At 45.6% G+C, this 23,541-nt stretch overlaps 1 protein-coding gene across 1 annotated transcript in view; it reads left to right on the top strand.

Annotated features, from left to right (window-relative positions):
* The window catches only part of JAM3 (junctional adhesion molecule 3), a 49,250-nt gene that overhangs the window by 25,537 nt on the left and 172 nt on the right, over window positions 1-23,541 (top strand). Inside the window, exons 5-11 of the mRNA XM_040992716.1 lie at window positions 16,331-16,396; window positions 17,423-17,536; window positions 20,033-20,185; window positions 20,479-20,681; window positions 21,602-21,701; window positions 23,129-23,258; window positions 23,346-23,400. Of these exons, the coding sequence (XP_040848650.1) occupies window positions 16,331-16,396; window positions 17,423-17,536; window positions 20,033-20,185; window positions 20,479-20,681; window positions 21,602-21,701; window positions 23,129-23,258; window positions 23,346-23,400 (821 nt within the window). The remainder of the gene's footprint in view (window positions 1-16,330; window positions 16,397-17,422; window positions 17,537-20,032; window positions 20,186-20,478; window positions 20,682-21,601; window positions 21,702-23,128; window positions 23,259-23,345; window positions 23,401-23,541) is intronic.

The raw sequence follows: 23,541 nt of genomic DNA, 5'->3' as shown, positions 1-23,541 counted from the left end.
AGTCCAGTGTTACCTTCAAGGCCCTCTGTTAGCTCTGTGCTCTGCCCCTGGCCTTTTTACACGCGGGGGAGTTAGGATTTCCCCCAGGTTTAGATCGTCTCTGGCCATTGCAGCAAGTTGAGGAGTGAACCAGCAGATGAAAGAGTTTCTCCATCTCTATCAGATCCGATTTTGACATAAAAATAAATGGAAAAGAATTTTTTGTGATAACGCTATGGTATGTTGTCAGAGCTCTGTTTTCAACGTTTTAATGTCAGTTCCTTTTCCTTTATCTCTAAGTGAGATTATGTCATTTTGTAATACAGTTACTTTCATTTATAAAGTCTACATTACATCTTAGGTCGCTGGACATTCTAACTTTTAAAGAAATTTTTACAGTAAAGTTTCACTCTTGGAGGTGTATAGTTTTAGAAGTTTTGAAAAATATTTACAGTCAAATTCATCTGAAGATTCTACCATAGAGCCCCTTTGTATCTCTGGTTTTTTAAAAAGTGAAATTATTTATTAAAATAAACTCTTTTGTTACTAAGGCACATAGAAAAGTGCTAAGATTGTTTTTTCATGGTGTTTTTGAGATGAAAACTATGTAAGTTGGAGCTAGTCATTAGGTCTTGTTAAATTGAAATCAGTAGTAAGGAAATCAGGCTCAAAGGCCACTACTTTGTTTTCCTTGTGTCCTAGAATGAGTCTCTGATGCGACTTTCCAAGTGTACTTCACTCTCGAAGTAGCTGTCTCTGCTTTCCCTATCCTTTTAGAGCAGTTGGAAACCAGCAGATGCAGTGGTTAGTCAAAAGTAGGTGAAGGGTCATTATCCGTATCCTGCTACTATTAATATTTCAGAATCTCTGAATCTATTAATGACGTGAGTTAGCTTTTATATCTTGTTTTTAGAGAGATCCTCCATCCTCCGCAAATGGCCCAGTGGCTGGAGCTGGGCTGATCCAAAACCAAGAGCTTCCTCCATCCTCCAGATCTTTTTCTTCTTTTAAAAAAGATTTTATTTATTTTTATTGGAAAGGCAGGTTTACAGAGAGAAGTAGAGACAGAGATCTTCCATCTGCTGGTCCATTCGCCAGGTGGCCTCAATGGCTGGAGCCGATCTGAAACCAAGAGCAAGGAGCTTCTTCTGGGTCTCCCATGGGGACGCAGGGTCCCAAGGCATTGGGTCATCCTTCCCTGCTTTCCCATGCCATAAGCAGGGAACAGGATGGGAAGTGGAGCAGTGAGGACATGAACCGTTGCCCTTATGGGATCCTGGTGTATCCAAGGTCATGATTTAGCCATTAGACTATCATGCCAAGCCCCCTCCAGGTCTTCAGTGTGGGTACAGAGACCCAAGCACCTGAGTCATCCTCTGCTGCTTTCCTAGGTCCATTAGCAGGGAGCTGGGTTGAAAGAGCAGCCAAGTTTCCAGTTGGCACCCACACTGGATGCTGTTGCCTCAGGCTGCTATTCCACAGCACCAGTTCTCTACCCCATTTTAATGTTAAATTTGCCTGGCTCCTTCTGAAATCTTAAAATTATTTATTGGTACTAATTATATTATTTGGTATGCTTACATATGTGGACTACAAATAATAATCAGTATGTAACATATGCATTTAATATGTGTATAGTTAACTGGGTCTTAATTCATAATAGAAGTCAATTGAATATTTATCCCTCATAAGCTACCTCCTGTTTGTTTTTTTTTTTTTTAATTTGGCTACCCTGCTTCCAACCCAGCTCTCTGCTTCTGTGCCTGGGAAGGCAGCAGAAGATGACCCACGTATGTGGGCCCAAGCCACTCACGTGGGAGACCACGGTTGAGTTCTTGTCTTCTGGCTTAAGCCTGGTTCAGTCTTGGCTGTTGTGGCTATTTGAGAATTGAATCAGTGGATCTCTCTGTCACTCTGCTTTTCAGATAAATAAATAATTTTTAAAAATTACTTCTTTATGAGTGTATGGCCTAGTGGTTGTTACGGGAAGAGGTAGAGCTATGTTTCTGTTAATAGGTTTTTCGTTTGACCATATTTCTTCTTGTTGATGTGTTAGGGGACACTATCTCCTGAAAGGTGATTGGTGCAGTTCCTTTTTGTTTCTGAGTCTGGAGGCCCTGATGTGGCTCAGGAGTTCGTGTTCTAACGTAGGGTGATGCGCAGTGCCTGGCATGCTGACAGTGAAGGCCTCTTCCGAGGACCACGGAGTCGGAAGAGTGAGTCCTGGAAAGGAGAAACTGCGTGGATGTTTCCAGTGTGTTCACAGTTGGTCTACAGGTGCCGCTCTGAATTGTTCTCTTCCATGTCTGAGCGCACGTAAGCCTCTCTTGGAATTCAGATACCAGAATCTGTAATCCTATGCAAAATAGTTTTTACAGGACTGGCTCAAATAGAAGAGTTATATTCATGCCGAGGTTTTGTGCTCTGGGCAAGTGTTAGTGATAATGTATTTCCAGATGAGGCGTTTTACAGAACAAGATATCCCTTGACACATGTTCTGTGTTTAGTCATACACATTTGTCATGCCTCAGTACCTCTGAGATGAGTCTCATGGCAACAGACAGAAGAATTTTATGTTGTTTATCTGTGCTTTAGAGCGCAAAATATTTTACACTCGGTCTGATTGGGCTCTGGTTACAAAAAGTAACAGTGCTAGGTTCATGCAAAGATGGTACACTTTTCCATCAAGCGTTTATGTAACTGGTTGCTTATTTATTGGAGAGAAGAGCTAAGCCAATGTTGAGTAAAGGTGAATGTTACTCCTATTGCATGGATATCCTGAATCGTGGGAAAAAGCTGGGACAGTATTGTGGGATTACAGTCACACTGGGTCGTTCGGCTCCCTCCTCCTCCCTTTACTCCGTTTCCCACCTGCCTATTTCCATCTAGCCCCTCCGTTCTGTCTGATGCCTTCACCCCTACCTGTCACGACCCCTTCCTTCCCCAGCCACTAATTTAGGATCATTTACCTGTACTTCGGATAGTTGAATGCATCGGGTACTGAGAAAGCATGTAAGAGCTAGCTATATTTTTTCCCCTTTTGGGTTTCTCTAACTTCCATTGACATGACAGTCACTTCTGTAGGATATCCTTATGATAACTTCCTGCGTGAGGTCCTTCAGTCTGTCTTAGACATGGCAGGCGGATGCATATTGCTCCTTTCAACTCAGCCACCCTGATAAACACTTTTGGCTACGGTGAGTGCTAGATGGAATTTCAGTCTGGTGTTCTCTGTATGGTTTAATCAGATTCATGCCTAAGAAATATCTCCTGGTCTGGGTTTCAGACAGTAGAATCAAGTAGAAACTACAGGATAGTGTACTCGGAGAAGGAGCCTTTTTTTTCTGATGTTTTCCTGCTAGCTTAAAGCTGAAATATTCCACGATACTGCTAACTCTCGGAGTGGGATTGGTGCCATGTAAGTTCTCAGTATTTATACTGTGAAATGGTGTGGATTTTTCTGCCACGAAATACCGTAAGTGTAGTATTAGTACATCCATGTTGTCCAGGGAAGCCGAGCTAGTGGAAGAGAAGACTTGGTATAAAGGATGGGATTATGTCATTTTGAAGGTTTGTGAGTTACCAATATGGCTGAGCATCCGCTTCTCATGGGGAGAGGCTGTTTTCTGTTCTGTTAAGGCTCCCACATTGTGGAGGGCAGCCTGTCATAGGCCAAATTCAGATTTAATGTTATCCATACACATCCTGCAAGTTGACACTGAAAGTTAACCATCACATCAAAATTTATCCAAACTTTCATAATATATTGTACTTAATTTTTTTTTAAGATTTATTTTTATTGCAAAGTCAGATATACAGAGAGACGGAGAGACAGAGAGGAAGATCTTCCATCTGATGATTCATTACTCAAATGGTCACAACAGCCAGAGGTGAACCGATCTGAAGCTAAGATCCTGGAGCCTCTTCCAGGTCTCCCACGCGGGTGCAGGGTCCCAACGCTTTGGGCCGTCCTCGACTGCTTTCCCAGGCCACAAGCAGGGAGCTGGATGGGAAGTGGAGCAGCCAGGATTAGAACCAGCCACTAGGCCACACCGCCTAAAAAATAAATAAAAATAAATAAATAAATAAAAATCTTTAAAAAAAGATTAATGAACTGAGATGTGGTTGAAAACGTGCAGTTTGATGAGGTATTGCCTTGTGTCAGATGAATATTGCTCAGCAAGCATACAGAAGGGGTCTGCTTTGGAGAAGGGATGTGTAGCCGTGCTCTGTTGGAAAGCCCATGTTGCTGCCTTATGTTTAGATTGGCCCGGTGGCCCAGTGCAGTCTCCCAGTGATGCCTGCTGACGTGCACCCATGCTGCGCGAGTCCTGCCCAGGGGGAGAAACTGGACAGGGTGCCAGAAGGCTAAATATAACTCTTCAGCAGCCAGACATACATAAACGACTTAAGGAACGACACTTTGACTTGGAGTGGAAACATTTTCTAAAAGAGCTCTTGCTTTATGGTAATGTTTAAATATTCTCTCAATTTAGTTTTTTTTTGTGGAAAACTAACACAGCTATTGCCTTGTCCCTCTTCCCTTTAGCTGTCCTGGCAGTTGAACAGTAAGCCCGGGGGTGCAGACAGCAGTCCCTCGATCTCATTGCTCAGCGCTCTTCAGGAGTCCGCAGCCTATTCTGATGTGCCGCTGCGTTCTGCTCTCACAGGAGAGGGAGGCAGGTGGTTTGCGTGTTGTGATCTTCATCTGAGGAAGTGCATCAAGCTGGCAGTTTTAGCGTGCAGTGTTTGTGAGTCCTTTCCTCTGCTTCAGGGTGCACACATTCGTGTGCCAAAGCTTTGAGGAAAATCCATCAAAATAAGCCAACCTCTACTGAATCAGGCGGTTACGCTACCTCAACATCTGTTCGGTTTATTTTGATTTTGATATTTTGTGTTCTTTTTTTGCCTGGGATCCTGAGAGCGTTTCATGGCCAGTCATTCTTCGTAACAGTACAGGAAGCGGGGATGCTCAGTGTTGGGGCTGTGTTTCTGTGCATGTATCTTAAGATTGGGAGTCTGGCCGTCACAGAATGAATGACTTAGGACACTCCAAATGGGATGCATGTTGTAATCTGGGAGACTTCGGAAAGAAAAATACAGACTCAGCCCTTTCTGAGCCTAAATCAGAATTGGGGATGTGTGCTCTGTGGTTAGGAATCAAGCAAGAGAAGTGATCAGCGTGTAATTGGTCTGGTATGAGAGCCTCAGCCGCTGGCAGAATTCCGGAAAGCTGAAATAAACGGCAGTGTTCCACAGTTGGTAAAAGTGTTCCAGATTAGGAAAGGGAAGGAAAAACAAAGAACAGCTCCAGGGAATACTTGGAGCAGCCTGTGGACTGGAGGAGGGGGCATTGTGAAGGCCGGCACGTCGGGATTTCCTCTCTGGCCTTATCATTCCCATCTGCCGGCTCCTGCTGCCCTTGAACGGCTCAGCTCCACCTCTTCCCTGGAAGGAAGGGATGCTGTGTGAAGGTGACAGTGCCAGCTGCACATCATGTCACAGGCCTGTTGTTTGGAGCAGTTCCTTGGCCAAGTCATCTAAGAAGTGGTTTTTGAGAACAATGGGACATGCGCTTAGGCTGTGGGGTCTGACTCACGTCTTCCTTTTAGTTCCTCACCTCTGTTTGTAGCTGCCCGTTTTAGTTCTGGGTAGATTTTAAATCTGCTCCTTATTAGACAGATCATTATGGACTTTGGGCTTGCTTTGCATGATGCTCACAGTCAGTCGCCTCTGTGGAATCTGATCCCCTGTCTGGAATGTGGGTGCACAGTAGTTCTTGCCAGCAAGTGGAATTGGTGTTATGTTTGGTGAGTCAGCCCAAAGGTCCTCAGGGGGATATAGAGTTCACTAAGGTCCTAGCAGCGCTGTGAGCTCACTTTTTCCTGCCTGTGGCTTCATTCCTTGTCAGAGTGCAGGTGGGAGATGGGACAGCGCTCTGCTCCTTTTGGCTCTATGTTGGGTATCCATTCTGCTGGCAGGTTGACAGTCACATTTGGAGATGAAGTTCTGTTCCCCACGATGGTTGGCTGACCTACAAGAAACTACACACTAGCTCCATGTCAAAACACTGCTCCTTGTGAGTTCAGAGGGTCCACTCCTCTCTCTGCTTGTTCCTTGGCCTGTACTGCTGACTGGCTTCATATTTGTGAAAATGCGTATTCTGCGTAGCTGCTAGTTTGTCTAATGACATTTTCTCAAGCCACTTCTGTCTTACCAATTAATACCTAGTATTTCCTTGTAGACCAGTCTCCATAGGGTGGAGAGCTGGTGATTGCTGGGCCTAGCTGTTTAGTCACATGAGATTAAAAACTATGGTTCAAACAGTTAGCTCTTTGCCAACTACGTGGAGGCCTGGGTTGAATTCCTGGCTCCCGGCTTGGGCCTGGCCCAGCTCTGCTGGTTGTAGGCATCTGGGGAATGAACCAGAGGACCGGAGGTGTCTGTCCTTCTGTCTCTGCCTTTTCAAGTAAATACTAACAGAAGCGAGTTGACCCGAGGGTCTGCTTGCTCTGCTCGAGCTCCCTAACTGCATGAGCGAAAGGCTGCTGCTCCAGGGTGCTGACTCATGTGCGGATGAATGGCCATACTGTGCTCCCTAACTGTCAGCTCTCTTTGTTATCTTCGGTACGGCCCATGCTGCAGTGCCCTGCAGATTCATTTATATGCATGACTCTTTCATCTGTCTGTGCGAGCTGAGAGGTAAAGCTCCCTGGAAAGGGCCTGTGCTCTTTATCTGGTGGAGTCCCCATTTTCCGCAAGCTCAAGGCAGCATTCTAAGCGAGAATCCTTCACACAGCAGTGCCTTTTTGCTGCATCTCATGATTGGTTTTGCTCAGCCGTGGGCACACACAAGTGCACACTGCTGTGTGGCTGTGTGCCTGCAGATCGACCTGACTGGGGCGATGTGTGCCTGAGCTAGGGGAGCAAGGACAGCTATTTGGTCAGGTCATTCCTGTGTAGAAAACTGGATGCCGGATGCTGTTTATGGCATGAGGACATGAGACATGCATTTGCAAGTGAATCTTTTTTTTTTTTTGCATGTAATCTTTCTATATCCTGATTTTGTTTCTTCTTTCCCAAATCCTTGGGGATTTCATAATCTGTTCAGTGCCTAGCTCTGGTTTTCAGGTAGCAGCAGTAACTTTCTCCTCCCCCTCTCTTCCATCTTTCAGCTTCCCTTCCTGCTTCTCTTTCTCCTTTTCTCTCTTCCTTTTATTGTGATGGAGGTCACCAGCTTTGGTGCACTGTGGGATAGTCTTGCTTTTAGCGTTATTGAGCATTTAGGAAACAAGTGGTTATATTATAGAGGAAAAAATCTTTATTGTCTTACTTCTTGTCAAGCAAGCAGACAGTGCATGACACAGCCCCAAACCGGGGTTGTGGCCAGGCCAGCACCTGCAGTGCTTCTGACCCAGCGGAGGATAGCCCAGTGCCACACGTTATGGGAGTGCAGGCTTCTTGGCTTTGCCCTGGCTCAGACCTGTTGTGACCATCTGGGGAGTGATCCAGTGGATACAGACATTCTCCCTTGCTTTTTCTCTGTGACTCTGTCTTTCAAATAAATAAATCTTAATAGGATACAACCAACACAATCTTTAGTTCATCTCTCCTTGAGCAACAGAGAACAAAGCATTGCAGGCGTTAATGGGAAAAATAGCGGTCTTGGAGTCTAAGGACACAGCCTGGACTGCTAGCTTCCTCAGTTGGGGACTAGAGTTAACCACATCATCATGTGTAAGGTGGACATACCACCTGCCGGTTTTTGCAGAGTGATCCTAAGGAATGTATCTGAATCCTCTTCACTTCCTCCCTTCCCCTGGAATTGTGGTATCTCTCATAGCCCTGAGTGCGGGAAGGGGAAAGTAGGCCATTAGAGTAAGCCATTTCAGAACTTGATGTTTCTGCAAATACTGAGCTGGTTTAATTCCTTTGAAATCAGTAGAACCAATGGAGAATGGTGTGGTCATTGCTGCTTCTATGATAATGTTAAGAAAGCCACAGGGAGAAACAAGCCAGGTAGGTGAGGCTTGTGACAGGGGCCTGGTCTCCCACCACGGCCTTTGCCCTCCCTGGCTGCAGCTCCTGGCTCCCCTAACTTGTCTTGTTGAATCTCAATGCATCCAATAGTGATTTCCTTTCTTCTTTCTTTCCTTAAGTTATTTATATGAAAGGAAGAGTGACAGAGGGGAAAACATAGAAAGAAGAGTAAGAGAGATCTTCTGTCTGCTGGCTCCTTGTGCAGATGACCACAAAATCCAGGTCTGGCCCAGGCTGAAACCGAGACCCAGGAACCGCATCTTAATCTCAGCCCTGGGTGCCAGGTGCTCCAGTGCTTGGGCCGTCTTCCATGGCCTCCCCAGGAGCATTAGCAGGAAGGTGGGTCAGAGGCAGAGCGGCCTGAACTGATACTGACATATGGCATGCCAGCTTTGCATGTTGCAGCCTGGCCTGCCCTGGCACAGTGCTACTCTGAGTTTTTCCTCTTTTGGTTGTAAAAATAAAATCAAGGCCTTTTGGGTTTTGGGAGATCCAGAAGTAGCTTCTGGTTCAAGGCTTCGGATCGGCTAGGTTCTGGCTGTTGCAGCCATTTGGGGAGTGAACCAGCAGATGGAAGATCTTTCTGTTTCTCCTCTCTGTCGATCTGTCTTTCAGACAAAAATTTTAAAAAGTCTCTTTTCTGTTTTTAAAGTGGGGAAGGGCAGGGAGGAGTGGTTCAACCTCAACACTGGAGCTGCTGTGTTTTTATTTATCATCAGCTTGACAGCACACCAGTCTGAGGTCCAGTCTTCTTAGGGTCCTGGGACAGCTAGTCCATGGGGTTTTATCTCTGCTCAGTGCAGACAGCCCTCCTGGGACAGACCCAGATCCTGTACCTTGAGAGCTTATCTGTTGCCCAGACACAGTTGAAAATCATGGTGCATAGATAAACAGCTTTGTCAGCCATCAACCTGAACATATTCTGATGCTCAGAAATGTACAATTTTGGGGTATGTTGTAAAGGTCAGGAATCGTCATTTTTATGTCTCGTTTTCCTTTTCTTTTCATTTAAAAGTTGTCTAGAGTGTCATGATTAAATAGCACAAGCCCATGAGTTAAAAATAATTCAGTTCCTCATGGTTTTGGAGGCTGAAAGATCTAGATAAAGGTGCCAGTGGGATTGCATTTCCTAGGTCTTTCTTAGAGCGTCCTTTTCTTGGCAAAGTTCACCCAAGGAGAAACTGTCTTACTGGAGCCTAACCTCCCAGGATTTCATTAGAACCCAACTAGCCTAGAGAAAGGAAAATACCTCAACCTATCTTCCTCTAGCCATCTTGTCCAGCGTAGGACTGTAGGCATGGGGACCAGAAAGTCATACAGAAGCACAGGATCCCTAAATGCTTGAGGCCTAATTACGGTGCTGTAGACCTCTCTGCCCGCTCCACACGCCTTCCCGGCACAAAACTGAAGGCACATTTCCTTCCAATAAATTATATCTGGCTTGACACCAAAAGTTACGGTGCATGCTAAAAGGCAGAATGCATAGTTGAGGAGACAGCTGGCATTGGAATTCTGCTGTGGCGGAGATGTTTACCTGATCAGAATAGGGATTTAAAAGAACTGTGTGTCATGTGCTTAAAAATTCTAATGGGAAAGGTGGACAGCAGAGAAGAACAGATGGACAAAACAAGCAGAAAACTGGAACCTCGAAGAAAGGATTAAAAATGCTAAATATTACAAAATATAACAGAAATGAAAAATGTCTTTAAACCCTGTAGGTCAACTGAACACAGATGTCAGAGAATATCTCAACAGAAACTTCTAAAACTGGAAGCAAAGAGAAAGACAAGAGAAAAAAAATGGATTTCTGTTCTTTTTTTTTTTTTAAGATGTATTTATTTTTATTGGAAATTCAGATTTACAGAGAAGAGGAGAGACAGGGAGGAATATCTTCTGCCTGGTGGTTCACTCCCCAAGTGGCTGCAATTGCCAGAGCTGAGCCGATCTGAAGCCAGGATCCTGGAGCTTCTTCTCTGTCTCCCACATGAGTGCAGGGTCCCAAGGCTTTGGGTCATCCTTGACTGCTTTCCCAGGCCACAAGCAGAGAGCTGGATGGAAAGCAGGGCCACTGGGATCTATATCTTGACAATAGGATGTTGGACACTCTGCCACTCTCCATGCCCGCAATGATGGACATATGACTGTGTATGAAGAACTACACTTTAGTAATGATATAGGGGAACTCAGTGGAGGGGGAATTGGAGAAGGGGATAAGGGAAATCCCAGGTCTTATGGAACTGTATCATAAAATGATAATAATAAAAAGAAGTAAAAAAAATAGTATTCAAAAAACAAAACAAAAGAACAAAAAGAACTGGCTCCCATAATGGGATCCCAGAGTGTGAAAGGCAAGGACTTTAGCCACTAGGCTACTGCACCAGACCCATTTTTTCTGTTCTTAAAACTGTGTATGAGTGAATCTAAACAGCTGGAGCTGTGGTAACTGCTGGGCCAAAGATGGTGGCTCCCAGCAGGTGAGTCAAGTGCTACAGGGAAGTCGGAGATAGCTGGCCCCAACTGCCAGACCGCAGTGCCTGGCCCAGGATGGCCATCTGGGCAGTGAACCAGTGGATGGAAGATCCATTTCCTCTGCCCTCTGCCACCCAAACAGATCTTTTTAAAAAAAGGTTTATTATTTATTTGAGAAGCTGAGTGAGAGAGAGAGGGAGTCTTTCATCCTAAGCCCTACACTCCCCAAAAGCCACATGGCCAGGGTTGGTCAGGCGGTAGCCAGGATCCAGGGTCTGCTCTGTGGGAGCAGGGGCCTAAGGAGTGGGACCCTCCTGCACTGCCTTCCCCTGGCACATGTGCAGGGAGCTGGATCAGAAGCAGAGCAGCCAGGAGTTGAAGTGGTGCTTATATGGGATGGTAGCCTAGCAGGTGGTGGCCCAACGGCTGTGCGCAATACCAGCTCCAGTGATACATATTAAAAAATTTTTCCCCTAGTGGACTGTATCCTTAATTTTCACAGCAAGTTTTGGTGGCACCACTCGTTTTATTTTGCGGTCTAGAGCCTAAAGCTCAGGGACATCACCTAGATGTACCATAAAAATTGCCCCTATAAATGCTTTCTGCAAAGGTGTGCCCCTTTTTTCTTCTCTCTGCTTTCTGTGTATAAGCTATGTGAGTGATGACCATTTTTCTGCCTCTTTGCCTCCCTTGGGTGCTGTCATTATGTCACAAAGTTTAAATTCTGATAAAGTTACCATTTAAATCATTTTAAGGTATATAGTTCAGTGGTGTTAACATTCACAACGAGCATCGCTTCTCATTTCTGGAACTTGGCATCTTCCTAAATGAAAACTGTATCCGTTAAACAATGACGCCACATTTCTCCCTGCCAACTTGTACTGGCCTGTTCTAGGAGCCTCACATAAGTGAGCCCTTACACTTGATTTTTTTGTGTCTGATTTATGTCCCTGAGTTTCATCTGCGCTGTAGTGTGTGTCAGAATGTACCCCCTGTTGCAGCTGAATAGTATTGCACTGTAAGCATGTGACTGTGCCATACTGTTTCGGTTCATTTATAACAGATGTTGGGGTGCTTCTTGCAACATTGTGGTACTTCTATCTGTACCTATTAGAATTTTTGTTTTCAGTTCTTAGGCATATGTATGCTGGCATAACTCTTATAATAAGTCTGTTTAGCTTAAAAAAAAAAGATTTATTGTGTTTTTATTTGAAATGCAAAGTTAGAGAAGAAAGAGAGAGAGAGATCTTTCATTTGCTGGTTCCTTCCCTAAACTGCCACAACAGCTGGAGCTGGGCTGGTCTAAGACCAGCAGTGTTGGGTCTCAAGGCTTTGGGCCATCCTCGACTGCTTTCCCAGGCCACACGGGTGTTGGGTCCCAAGGACTCGAGTCATCCTCTGCTGCTTTCCCAAGCTACAAGCAGGGATCTGGATTGGAAATGGAGCAGCTGGAACGTGAACCAGAACCCATGTGGGATGTTGGCCCTGCAGGTGTTAGCTTAGCCTACTGTGCCACAAAATTGGCCCCTGCAGTTTAATTTTTTGAGGAATGGAGACACTTAGGCAGATGTAGTGATTGTGCCAAATTACATTCCTGCTGGCAGTGCGTGAGCGTTCTGAATGCTCCAGAGCCTCAACAATGCAGGGGGGTTTCTGTTTTTAAGAATAGTAACTATTCTACTGGGTGCTAGTGCTATCTTTTTTTTTTTTTAAGACTTATTTATTAGAGGAGGAGAGACAGAGAAGATCTTCTGTCCGATGGTTCACTCCCCAAGTGAGTGCAACGGCCGGTGCTGTGCTGATCTGAAGCTGGGAACCAGGAACCTCTTCCTGGTATCTCACATGGGTGCAGGATCCCAAAGCTTTGGGTTGTCCTGGACTGCTTTCCCAGGCCACAAGCAGGGAGCTGGATGGGAAGTGGGGCTGCCGGTATTAGAACTAGCACCCATATGGGATCCCAGCATTCTAGGCTAATTTAGCTGCTAGGCCATGCTGCCGGGTCCCCATCTTTTTTTTTTTTTTTAAGATTTATTTATTTTTATTGGAAAGTCAGATTTACAGAGAGGTGAGACAAGATCTTCTGCCCAGTGAGTCACTCCGCAAGTGGCTGCTGAGCCGATCCAAAGCCAGGAGCCAGGAGCTTCTTCTCTGTCTCCCACATGAGTGTACGGTCCCTAGGATTTGGGCTGTCCTCGACTGCTTTTGCCAGCCACAGGCAGGGAGCTGGATGGGAAATGGATATGAACTGGCACCCATATGGGATCGGGTACATGGAACGCAAGGAATTTAGCCATTGTATTGTAGTTTTGATATCATTTTTCTGCTAGCTAGTAAAGTGGAGCTATCTGCACGTGCTAATGGCCATTTGTGCGCTTTCTTTGGAGGACTCTCCTTTGCTCATTTTGAATCTAGCAGCTTGTTTTTTGGTTGGTTAGTTGTAGGAGTTATTTATATATTCTAGGTATTAATCTCTTATGTATAAGTGTTTTACAAATCTTTTTTTCTCATTTTTTGTGGGTTATCTGTCCATTTCCTGGATAGTGTCCATTAAATCATATCTTAAAGTTTCTTGATGAAATTCAGTTTACCTATTTTTAGTTTGGTGTCTATACTTTTAGTGTTATATCCAAAAATTCATTGCTGAATACAGTATCATGGAAATTCCTTCCATGGTTTCTTCAGAGTGTTGTTTCTAAGATTTATTACTTGGGCCTGGTGCGGTGGCCTAGCAGCTAAATTAGTCCTCACCTTGCACACCCTGGGGTCTCATATTGGCACCAGTTCTGATCCCAGTGATCCCAGTTCCCATCCAGCTCCCTGCTTGTGGCCTGGGAAAGCAGTCAATGATAGCCCAAAGCCTTGGGACCCTGCACCCACGTGTGAGACCCAAAAGGGGCTCCTGGCTTCGGATCAGCTCAGCTTCGGCCGTTGAAGCCACTTGGGGAGCGAATCATTGAATGAAAGATCTGCCTCTCTGTCTCTCCTCCTCTCTGTATATCTGACTTTCCAGTAAAAATAAAATCTTTTAAAAAAGACTAATTAATTAATTAATCAAGCAGAGCAATAAATAGGAAGGAAGGGTTCTCATTTGCTGTTCATTCTCCAAATGAATGGCTGGCTCGTATTTCTAGTCTTACGCATTTGAAATAGCGATAGGATTCTTCTATCTGTTGGTTCCCTCCCCAGCTTCAGGTGAGTGGCAGGGACCCAAGTACTTGAGCCTCTCAAGGTGCACAGGAAAAGGAAATCCATAATAAAAAATGGAGCTGAACTCGAAACCCAGGCTCTCTGATGAGGAATGAAGGCATATCCACATAGTCTTAATGGTTGCACGGATGCACCATCCATAGGAAATTTTCCGATCAGATATGAAGATAAAGATGATAAATGTGGTACCAGGGTTTTTGTTTTTGGCACTAAAATTCAAGCTCTGTGACTCACTGGATTTTTATGTTTGATTCATTTATCATTGCTTTATGTATAAACCGGGGTGTGGTACCTAACAGGTACAAAATAAAAATTGCTGTGTGCTGAGTTCTCAGAGCTTAACGTCTGATTCATAGGCCAAGATACACATGCGGCTAAATGGGTTGGATAATGCTTTGCTCACTCCGAAGGTGATCTCGGTGTGAGTGTTGGTTCGTGTACAGTGTTGGTGTGTGTACAGTGATGCGTAGGCAGCCAGCACTTCACATTGGCTCTCTGACCCATTTCCTAGCTAGTGATGCCAGTCTCCTGTCCCTGGGCACAGATGGTACTCTAGCTGAGTCACCTGTGATGACTGTCAGGGTGGACCTTGTGGCCGTGGTTTCCGATAGAACCATTCTTTCATAGCTATTACTAAATTTACAGTAACCCAGTATGCTGTTAGGGATGGGCAAGTAATTCAGGAATACTTAGACAGTTAACCATTGTTTTGCAATAGATTGAGAATTTTTAGAAGACACTCGCCTTGGGCTCTTTCAGACCTTGACTCAGCTATTACAGATAATCATGCAAGCTGGATCTTCCTTTTGTCTTGAAGTGGTTCTCTATGCGTGTATCTTGCTAGGACATTTTGTCTCTTAGGATTGACATAGAAAGTTGTTTGTGAAACTTTTCTAGGAGAGGGGGCAGGTCAGGCCAAGGCTTCAGTCACAACAAGGCACAGGGCAGAGAAGGAAAAGGGCGGTTTCTGTTATCTGGGACTGGGAGCTTCTTTCAGATGATACGAAACAGGCGAGGGTCAGTGTTGTAGCCTTCCCGTATGGGTGCTGCTTCGTGTACCAGTTGTTCCACTTTCCATCTGCTCTCTGCTTGGGTCCAGCCACCCCTGCATGGGGGACCTGGAACAAGCCCCTAGCTTCTGGCTCCTGGCTTAAGCATGGCCCCCCACTGACCATTGCCTTGGTTTGGAAAGTGAATCAGATGATGGAAAATCTTTCTTTCTCTCTCTCTCTCTCTCACACACACACACACATACAGACAGACACATATGCACATAGCAAATCCTTTTTTTTTTTTTAAAGATTTACTTATTTTTATTGGAAAGTCAGATTTATAGAAAGGAGACACAGAAAGATCTTCTACCTGCTGGTTCACTCCCCAAGTGGCCACAACGGCCAGAGCTGAGCCAATCCAAGGCTGGGAGCCAGGAGCTTCTTGTGGGTCTTCCACATGGATTCCCAGGCCACCAGCAGGAAGCTGGAAGGAAGTGAAGCAGCTGCGACACTAAACAGTGCACATATGGGATCCCAACACATGCAAGGCAAAGACTTTAGCCAGTAGGCTACTGCTGTGGGTCCACAAATAAATCTTGTAAAAGAGGATCAAATTGGCTTAGTTTACTTTGGCCTTTTCTTTTTTTTTCCCCTTAGGATTTATTTATTTTTATTGGAAAGGCAAATTCACAGAGAGAGAGAGAGAGAGAGAGAGAGAGAGAGAGCGAGCTAGAGAGAGAGAGCTCTTCGATCTGCTGGTCCATTCCCCAAGTGGCCACAGCTGCTGGGGCTGAGCTGATCTGAAGCCAGGAGCCAGGAACTTCTACCAGGTCTCCCACGTGTATGCAGGGTCCCAGGCTTTTGAGCTGTCCTCCACTGCTTTCCCAGGCCACAAGTAAGAAGCTGGATGGGAAACGGAGCAGCCAGGACATGAATCAGTGTCCTTTTGGAATCCTGGTGCATGGAAAGCGAGGGTTTAGCTACTAGGCCATCGCACCGGGCCCTGCTTTGAACTTGGAATGTCAGATAGTTATATATCTCAGTTGCCTTTGTGAAGACTTGACTTTGAACAGACACTCTGTTGGCTTTACTGGCCTGCCCATCTTTATTTGCTCTAGTCCGTGTGTTGCTGCCAACTCTGTTATTTCCACTGTTTGGTTGGATCAGCCCAGCCCCCCCACTGCTGAATATCTGTTCTGTGGTCTCTTGCGAATGTAAGGCTTCTCCTCAACTTCCTTATTTGTGTGGAAGCACGAACTTCCCAAGACAAAGAACAGAAAAGAGTGGAACAAGTACGACGTGTGTAATAGACGGGTATGTACATGGCTGTTATGAGGGAGAGAAGAAGGGCACGGAACTACTGTCGGAAGCAACAGTGACTGATGCGCTCCCAGCTACTGGACAAGGTTGGGCTCTGGGACTGAGGGGCGTGAATTCTAAGAACTCTGTTTTCCCTCTCGGTTCCTCCCAGGGAAGGCCATCCCGAGAGACAGGCTGGCAGCTTGCTGTTCCCCCATGCTTGTTGGAAATATAGCATTTCCCTACGTGGGAGGAAAAGAACCGACCTCGCTCTAGAGCTTCTCCCTTGTGTTAGATGCATGGCGTCTGATTGTACTTGGCTTTTTTTTTTTTTTTCCTTTCAGGCTGCTTGATAGAAGCTGTGAATCTCAAATCCAGCAACCGAAACCCAGTGGTGCAAGAATATGAGAGTAAGTGCAGGAGAGATGGTGAGGAGAAGGGGCACACTGGGCGGGCATGTGGAGGTCTCACAGCAGACTCCACACACAGCGCGTTTCTGTACTGGAAGGAGCAGCTCCTAACCGCGCATGCGTGTGGAGAGAGCATCCTTCCCATCCTGGGCCAGCAGCGAGCTCTTCATGGTTATACTTGCTGAACTAATGATTCCTTTGTGGATTTGTGTGTGTGCAACGGAGAAACTTCTTACCCAGTAGTGACTTAGGATCTGTGTGGGATTTGTTCTAAGACCCCAGTGGAACGCTTGAATCCAGCATGGACAGACCCCTCTGTACCACCACGCCTTTTTCCCTGTAGCTGTGATAGCATTGCTCTCATAAAATTAGGCCCACTAAGAGACTGATATCAATAATAACATAACAATTGTAAGAAAGTTTTCTGATCTTTGCCTCTCTCTCTCCACTCACCCATCTTGTTGTGAGATCTGTGAGGAGGCAAGCGGAGCACGTGACACAGCCGCTGCGATGTGGCGTGGGGCCTCTGCGTGGGGAGTGCAGCGTTACCCACAGCAGTCCAACTGATAGCCATGACAGCTGCTAAGTGACCAAGGATTGGATCGGAGCAGATTACGCCAGACAAGAGCTGGTTCACAGGCTGCGCAGAGTGAGGCAGAGATCTCATCACATGGCTCAGAACAGTAGCAGCTTCCAAGTTGCAACTTGGGTATTTCTGGAATTACCCATTTGTGACTTATGAACTACAGGTGATTGAAAGCAACAGGAACTGCAGACAGGAGAGGACTGCTTGTATAAAAGTAGGGTATTTAAGGAAGGGTACACTTTATGTGGCAAAAGTCTTACTAATTATTTTTCTAGCAAAAACTCATCTTTCTGAAAAGTGTAGAGATGGCTAGGTTTATAATTTGTGTGAATAATCTCTTTTCAACCTGATACAGTTTACAGAGTCTGTGTATGCCAGCGAAGAGGACACTACGAGTGGCTCCACATTCAGAGTTCTTTTGTCCCCTTTTTGCTCATTAGGTGTGGAACTGTCTTGTATCATTACTGATTCGCAGACAAATGACCCCAGGATTGAATGGAAGAAAATTCAAGGAGACCAAACCGCATATGTGTTTTTTGACAACAAAATCCAGGGTATGAGCTCATAATACTGTCTACTGCATTCTCCTCTCTCCACAAGGCATCTACGACGAACGGCAACTTCAGACTGCCTTCCTGCACCCATATATCTGTGAGACTGTCTTGGTTTTCAAAAATTGATTTTGGAAAATGTTTGAATCCATTGACAACGGATGGAGGTGGTAGATTGGACCCCTCTGTACCTGGCACCCAGCTTCCCCGGCAGTGTGATCACAACCCATCTTTCTGAGAAATCACAGTGAATATTTTCTTAGACTCTCTTCACGTGGATGGATGGAGCGCGACCTGAGGGATATGAGTGTTCAGGGAGATCAACCAAGGGGAACGGGTGTTTACTGAGCTGCCCCCTCGAGTCCAGCCAGTGGCCACCAGCACAGAGGCGGCATCTGGATGCTGGGGTAGAGAGTGATGAGGGCGCCATGGAGGAAGGTGTTGGGCAGGAGAGGCGTCAGAGAGCTTTGTTGATGGGAGCAGTGGGACACTCTTCACTGCCGCCGGGGCTTGGTTGGAGGAGCCAGACGGGACTGGGGACGTGATGAGCTGGACCACCTGGCTTTGTGGGCAGTGCCGAGTGCCGGCCGAGCATGGACAGTGGGCTGTGTCCAAGGGCAAACTGCCTGGTCCACGCATGCTTCACAAGACTGAGGCAGTTGCTTTGTAGGAAAGAGGTGGGCGTTGGACACCGCTTACATCAGGAGACCTCGTCAGGTTTTGCTCTGGAGGTTGCAGACAGTGGAGAGGGACACAGGTGAGAATTGCTAGGGAGTGGCTGTTCCTTATGGAATAACCTCTTTATTAGCCAGTGGTGATGAAAACATGTCTTATTTGGCCGAAGCCTTTTCCTGATTTTGTTGGATGATGGTGTTTGTCCCTGGCTCGCAGGCTTACTAGTCGGTTCTGCTTTTCTGTGCTGTGTTCCTTCCTAATTGCTTCTCCTATTTGTTTTTCTCCAGGTTCCTTATGCTTCTTGAAATGGTTACTGTGTCTGTTTGTGGCTTAAATTTTTTTCTTGGGACCTGTGTGTGTGTGTGTGTGTGTGTGTGTGTGTGTGTGTATCATCATTTTAATATTGATAAAATAGTTATTTGGCAGGTACAGGTGTGTGAAGAAAGGTCCCAGGAAAAAAATTATATATATATATATAATTATATATATATATATTTCATATCATTTTAAAGCCTAATTTTCATTTGTATAGAAGAGAAAAAGAGAGGGAGTGATATCGATCCTATACTGGTTCACTCCCCAAATTTTTAAAATAGCAGGGCTGTGTCAGGTCAAAGCCATGAGTCTAGAATCCCATCTGGGTCCCCCATGTGGGTGGCAGGGTCCAAGCCCTTAAGCATCATTCGCTGCCTCCCAGGTAATACTGGCAGGAAACTGGATTGGAAGAAAAGCAAGCAATAGTTTGATGCCACAGTGCTAATCCCATACATTTTTAGATAATTTCTAAAACATCTCGTTCTTTTAAACTTCAGTTTAGTGCCGTTAGTATCTCAACAATGTTGTGCAGCCATCGCCCCTGTCACTTGCTTTTCATTAGCCCAACAGAAACCTCATGCTCACTGGTAGTCACTCCCTCTTCCGCCAAGATCCTGGCGGCCTCAGGCCTATTTCTCCACGCACTTGCCTATTCTGGACACCTCATACAAATGAAATCTTAACAGCCTTCTTTCTCTAACTTCTTCATACAGTAGTGTCTGTGGTTTCTTTTATGGCTGAATAATATTGTAAATATTGCATGTTGTTGGACCCATCTGGCAGTTGATGGGCATTTAAATTGTTTCCATTTTTTGACTGCTATTGGTCATGCTGCTGAGCACATTCCTTTGCGAGTTTTTGTGTGACTATAAGTTCTCAGTTCTTTGGGAGAGCAAGAGAACAATTGCTAAGCCAGTCAGCTTATATTTATATAAGCTTATTTATATTTATATAAATGTAAATATATATTTAAGAAGCTGACGTGTTTCTCTATATTCGTGTCCCTTCTAGGAGAGTTTACTTATACCCTTAGCAGCACTCTGTATTGTTTAACTTCATTTCTAGCAATCCTAGTGGGTAGAATGAGAAGGCTGCACGTGATTTTGGTGTGGATTTCTCTGTTGACTGATAAGGTTGAACACTTTCCTCAGGTACATATTGGCTCTTTGTTTTCTGTGGAGAAATGCTCACATCCTCTCCCCAGTTGTACATTGTTGAATTACACTCTTGATGCTGATACATTGTGGAGACTAGTCCTTTGTCAGAAGACTTGGAGATGAGGTTCCTGGCTTTAGCATCAGATTTATACTGAGTGTTCCTTACACAGCGGGTACTGTGTTACTGCCCGGATTACAAATAGGAATAAGTCAGGATTCTAGTTCTCAAGGCGTTAATTTAACTTGAGACAGAAACCAGTCTGCATTCCGCTTATGGTGATATCATATTCTCTGCCCCTTCAGGTGGTAGAGATCTTTAGTTTTTCAGTGCTCTGTGTCTTCTTTCCTGTAGGAGACTTGGCAGGACGTGCAGAAGTATCGGGGCAAACTTCCCTGAAGATCTGGAATGTGACTCGGAAAGACTCAGCCCTGTATCGCTGTGAAGTTGTTGCTCGAAATGATCGTAAAGAAATTGATGAGATTACCATTGAGCTAATCGTGCAAGGTAGGGATACAGGAGCAGGTAAACATTTCCACTGCTTTCTGGCTTGACGAATCTCTGTACAATAAGAGGAAGATTTTGATCTCTTTCCCAGCGAATCACCTGACTTTGGGAGGGAGGAAGTTTTGAGGTTGAGATTGCTGGCATCAGGGTGGGAAAGTGGAGTTCCTGCCTCCACCTCACCATCTCCAGCACATAACCATGGTGCTGGAGCAAGTGTGGCTGGCACGCATCTCATTGATAGGATGCAGCCATGTTGCTTAGATGTGAAATCCCAACCCATGTGTTTCCTACAGTGAAGCCAGTAAGCCCTGTCTGCAGAGTACCCAAGGCCGTGCCCGTAGGCAAGATGGCAACATTGTACTGCCAGGAGAGCGAGGGCTATCCCCGGCCCTACTACAGCTGGTATCGGAATGATCTGCCACTGCCGACGGACTCCAGGGTGAACCCCAGATTTCGAAATTCCTCCTTTCTCTTAAACTCTGAAACGGGCACTCTGGTAAGAGTCTTCTAAGAGGTGATGATGGAGTTGTGTGTTGGGGCTAGGGATGGTTATTGTTGAAAGAGCAGTTGTTGGGAGAGACACCGAAGCTAACTGGGGAAGGAGCTGAAAATATTGGAGACCGTACAGAAAGAAAACCCTGCCTGCTTTTCTAGACGGGGAAGTTCTAAGGGGTGCAGTAAGGAAAGGGAATGAGTAGGTTAGTGGAAACTGAGGGGAAATATTAAATGTTATGGACAGATGTTATTAGAGACGTGGTTTGGATAATTAGCTGTAAAAGCAGTTAGAGACAACCAGGGAAATCTTACTGATTTCTTCTTTGATGATAATAAGCAGTTAATTGCTTTTGGCACCATCATGGCATTGTGGTTATGGTTTTTAAAGTCTCCTATCTTTTAGCAATATTGAAGTAATTATGCATAAAGCCTGGTATTTGCATCAGAAGATCCCTGAGGTGGTGGGGGACTGGTTGGTGGGACAAAAATAGTCCTGTGCTAGGAGACAGACTTAGCAGCAGGTAATTCCTGGGACCTTTTGGCCTGTGGAGTATCTAACTGCATGTAGTCAGATAGTAGGCAGATCATGACAGGATACGATCTGTAATACTTATTTTGTCAAAATGTTGCCGGGTAAGCAGTCATTATCAGACCACTTTCTGGGATAACAGTAAACCTCTACCTCTTCCTTTGAATGTTATGTTACCAGCTTTGTTATCTCCAGATAGCAAGGGGCACTGGTGGTTGGAAGCTGTTAGTGTCAGGAGGAAAAACCCCAACAGTCCTCGAGAAACAACGAGCAGAACATCGGGTTCCTCTCTGGGCTCAGTGAGGGAAGGGTCTTGGGCGGCAGCTGTGACGTCCCCTCAGATCTGCCCTGTTGACTGGTCTGTTGATTTCCTTGTCACTTCTTTGCGACAGGTCTTCAGTGCTGTCCACAAGGAGGACTCTGGGCAGTATTTTTGTATTGCTTCCAATGATGCGGGCTCAGCCAGGTGTGCGGAGCAGGAGATGGAAGTCTGTGAGTCTCTTTTTTGAAGATTTCATCAGAAAACTAGAAAGTGAATAGAACATTCAGCGTGGCATATTAGGTCATCAGCTTAGGTAGCTGCTTCCTCGCGGGTCAGCTTTCCTGTGGAGCTGACTGGAGGATGTACTGGGGACACTGAAGGGAAAGGAGGACTCTAGACAAGGTCCCCGGCAGACTTTCCTTTGGTGTTGGAGATGTGACCAGTCATGTTACCTTCACGGTGAGTTTAATAAACTCCATTTCCTGGGTAAGTGATAGCATTATGAGGCGTAATCAGTTACAGTCATTTTTCAGGAAATTGCAGGAGCTGTCTCCGATGACGTCTCCACCGACGCACTGGCCTTAGAGTGCAGGTGTTGAGGGGATGGAAGAATGCGTGGGAGTGTCTTCATCATTCCCCAAGTTTTTCAGTTCTTCTCCATCTGATTTGCATCCGCCCCAGAGAAGTATTTTCTAAAGATCATTAATGAGAAGCATCTTGGACCACTGTTCCCACAGTAGAGTTTCCAGGCCCATCCCAGATGTTTGTGGATAACAAGCCTTCCAGATGGGGAAACCCTGCACCGGGGTCATTTTCTCCTGAAGAAAAATGCCGGAGTTTCACTGCAGACTACTTCAGGGATGGGACTTGAGCACTGATGTTTTAAGATCAAATTGCAAGTTGATTTAAGGGAACACTCACGTTTAAGAACTAGAGTACTAGGAAAAGGGAGAATTTTGACAGCTTCTAAGTTTGTTGAGTGCTAATGAACTCCCTGCATTTTTAAATCCTGTGTATAAAGAAAAACAGCCACTGGTGTTCTCCCAGCATGGAGAGGTGGTAGCGGGAGCTCAGGGGCTTTCCCCTGTGAGGCCTGGAGATGGGCGGCAGGTGGCTAGTGCAGGGGAAGGGCAAGGTCTCCTGTCTCCCCCTCACGCTTTTATCTGTATGTTTGAAAAGCAGAGTTAGAAGACAGAAATGGTCCATCTTCTGGTTCACAGCGCACATGGCTGCAACAGCCAGAGCTGGGCCAAGCCGAAGCCAGAAGCTTCTTCCTGATCTTGGAACTAGCTTTCTTTCAGATAATTCACAACAGAAGGAGATCCTAATCTTGTCCTTATAATGTAATCATTTCATCCATTAATGACAATCTTGGGCATTTAGCCAGAGGATTTCTGTTTCTTATCTATGAACAAGCTCTTTGTAATACAGAAGGAATTGTCACTGCAACTGAAATGTGGGCCTCTATTTTTTTTTTTTTAACCTGTGAAATCAGTTATGGTACCTTGTGTTCTAGAGGAGGAAAGTTTTGACCGTTCTGTTTGCTCTGGTGGCTGGGATGGGCAGTAAGGGAAGAGGGCTGAGGCTGGGAGAGAGGAGCATTCAGGGTCTTCCTAAGGAACAGCTGGTATGTATCATCTTGTCTCCCAAAACTTAGATGACCTCAACATCGCTGGCATCATCGGGGGTGTGCTGGTTGTGCTCGCTGTCCTGGCTCTGATAACGCTGGGCATCTGCTGTGCATACAGACGTGGTTACTTCATCAACAATAAGCAGGATGGAGAAAGGTGAGCCTGCCTTGCACGAAAAAAGCTAGGTGCAAGTTGACCTTGATAAGCCCATGGGATCACTGAGACGACCCTTTCCATCCACAGTTACAAGGCGCCAGGGAAACCAGATGGAGTTAATTACATCAGGACAGATGAAGAGGTAAGCAGTGGAAAGCTACGCGTCCAGGTTTGCCAGCAGGGAACTCAAGTGGGCTCCACTGCGTTCCCCAGTCCTTAACTGTAGCGTGCACACATTAACTGCATGCGCTCTTGGTTTTCGTTTGCCCATTCTCCAGGACAC

Source organism: Ochotona curzoniae, unplaced genomic scaffold (genome assembly GCF_017591425.1).
Source record: "Ochotona curzoniae isolate NIBS_2020 unplaced genomic scaffold, NIBS_Ocur_1.0 contig_832, whole genome shotgun sequence".
Taxonomy (NCBI): domain Eukaryota; kingdom Metazoa; phylum Chordata; class Mammalia; order Lagomorpha; family Ochotonidae; genus Ochotona; species Ochotona curzoniae.
This window is presented reverse-complemented; position numbering and strand designations above follow the sequence as displayed.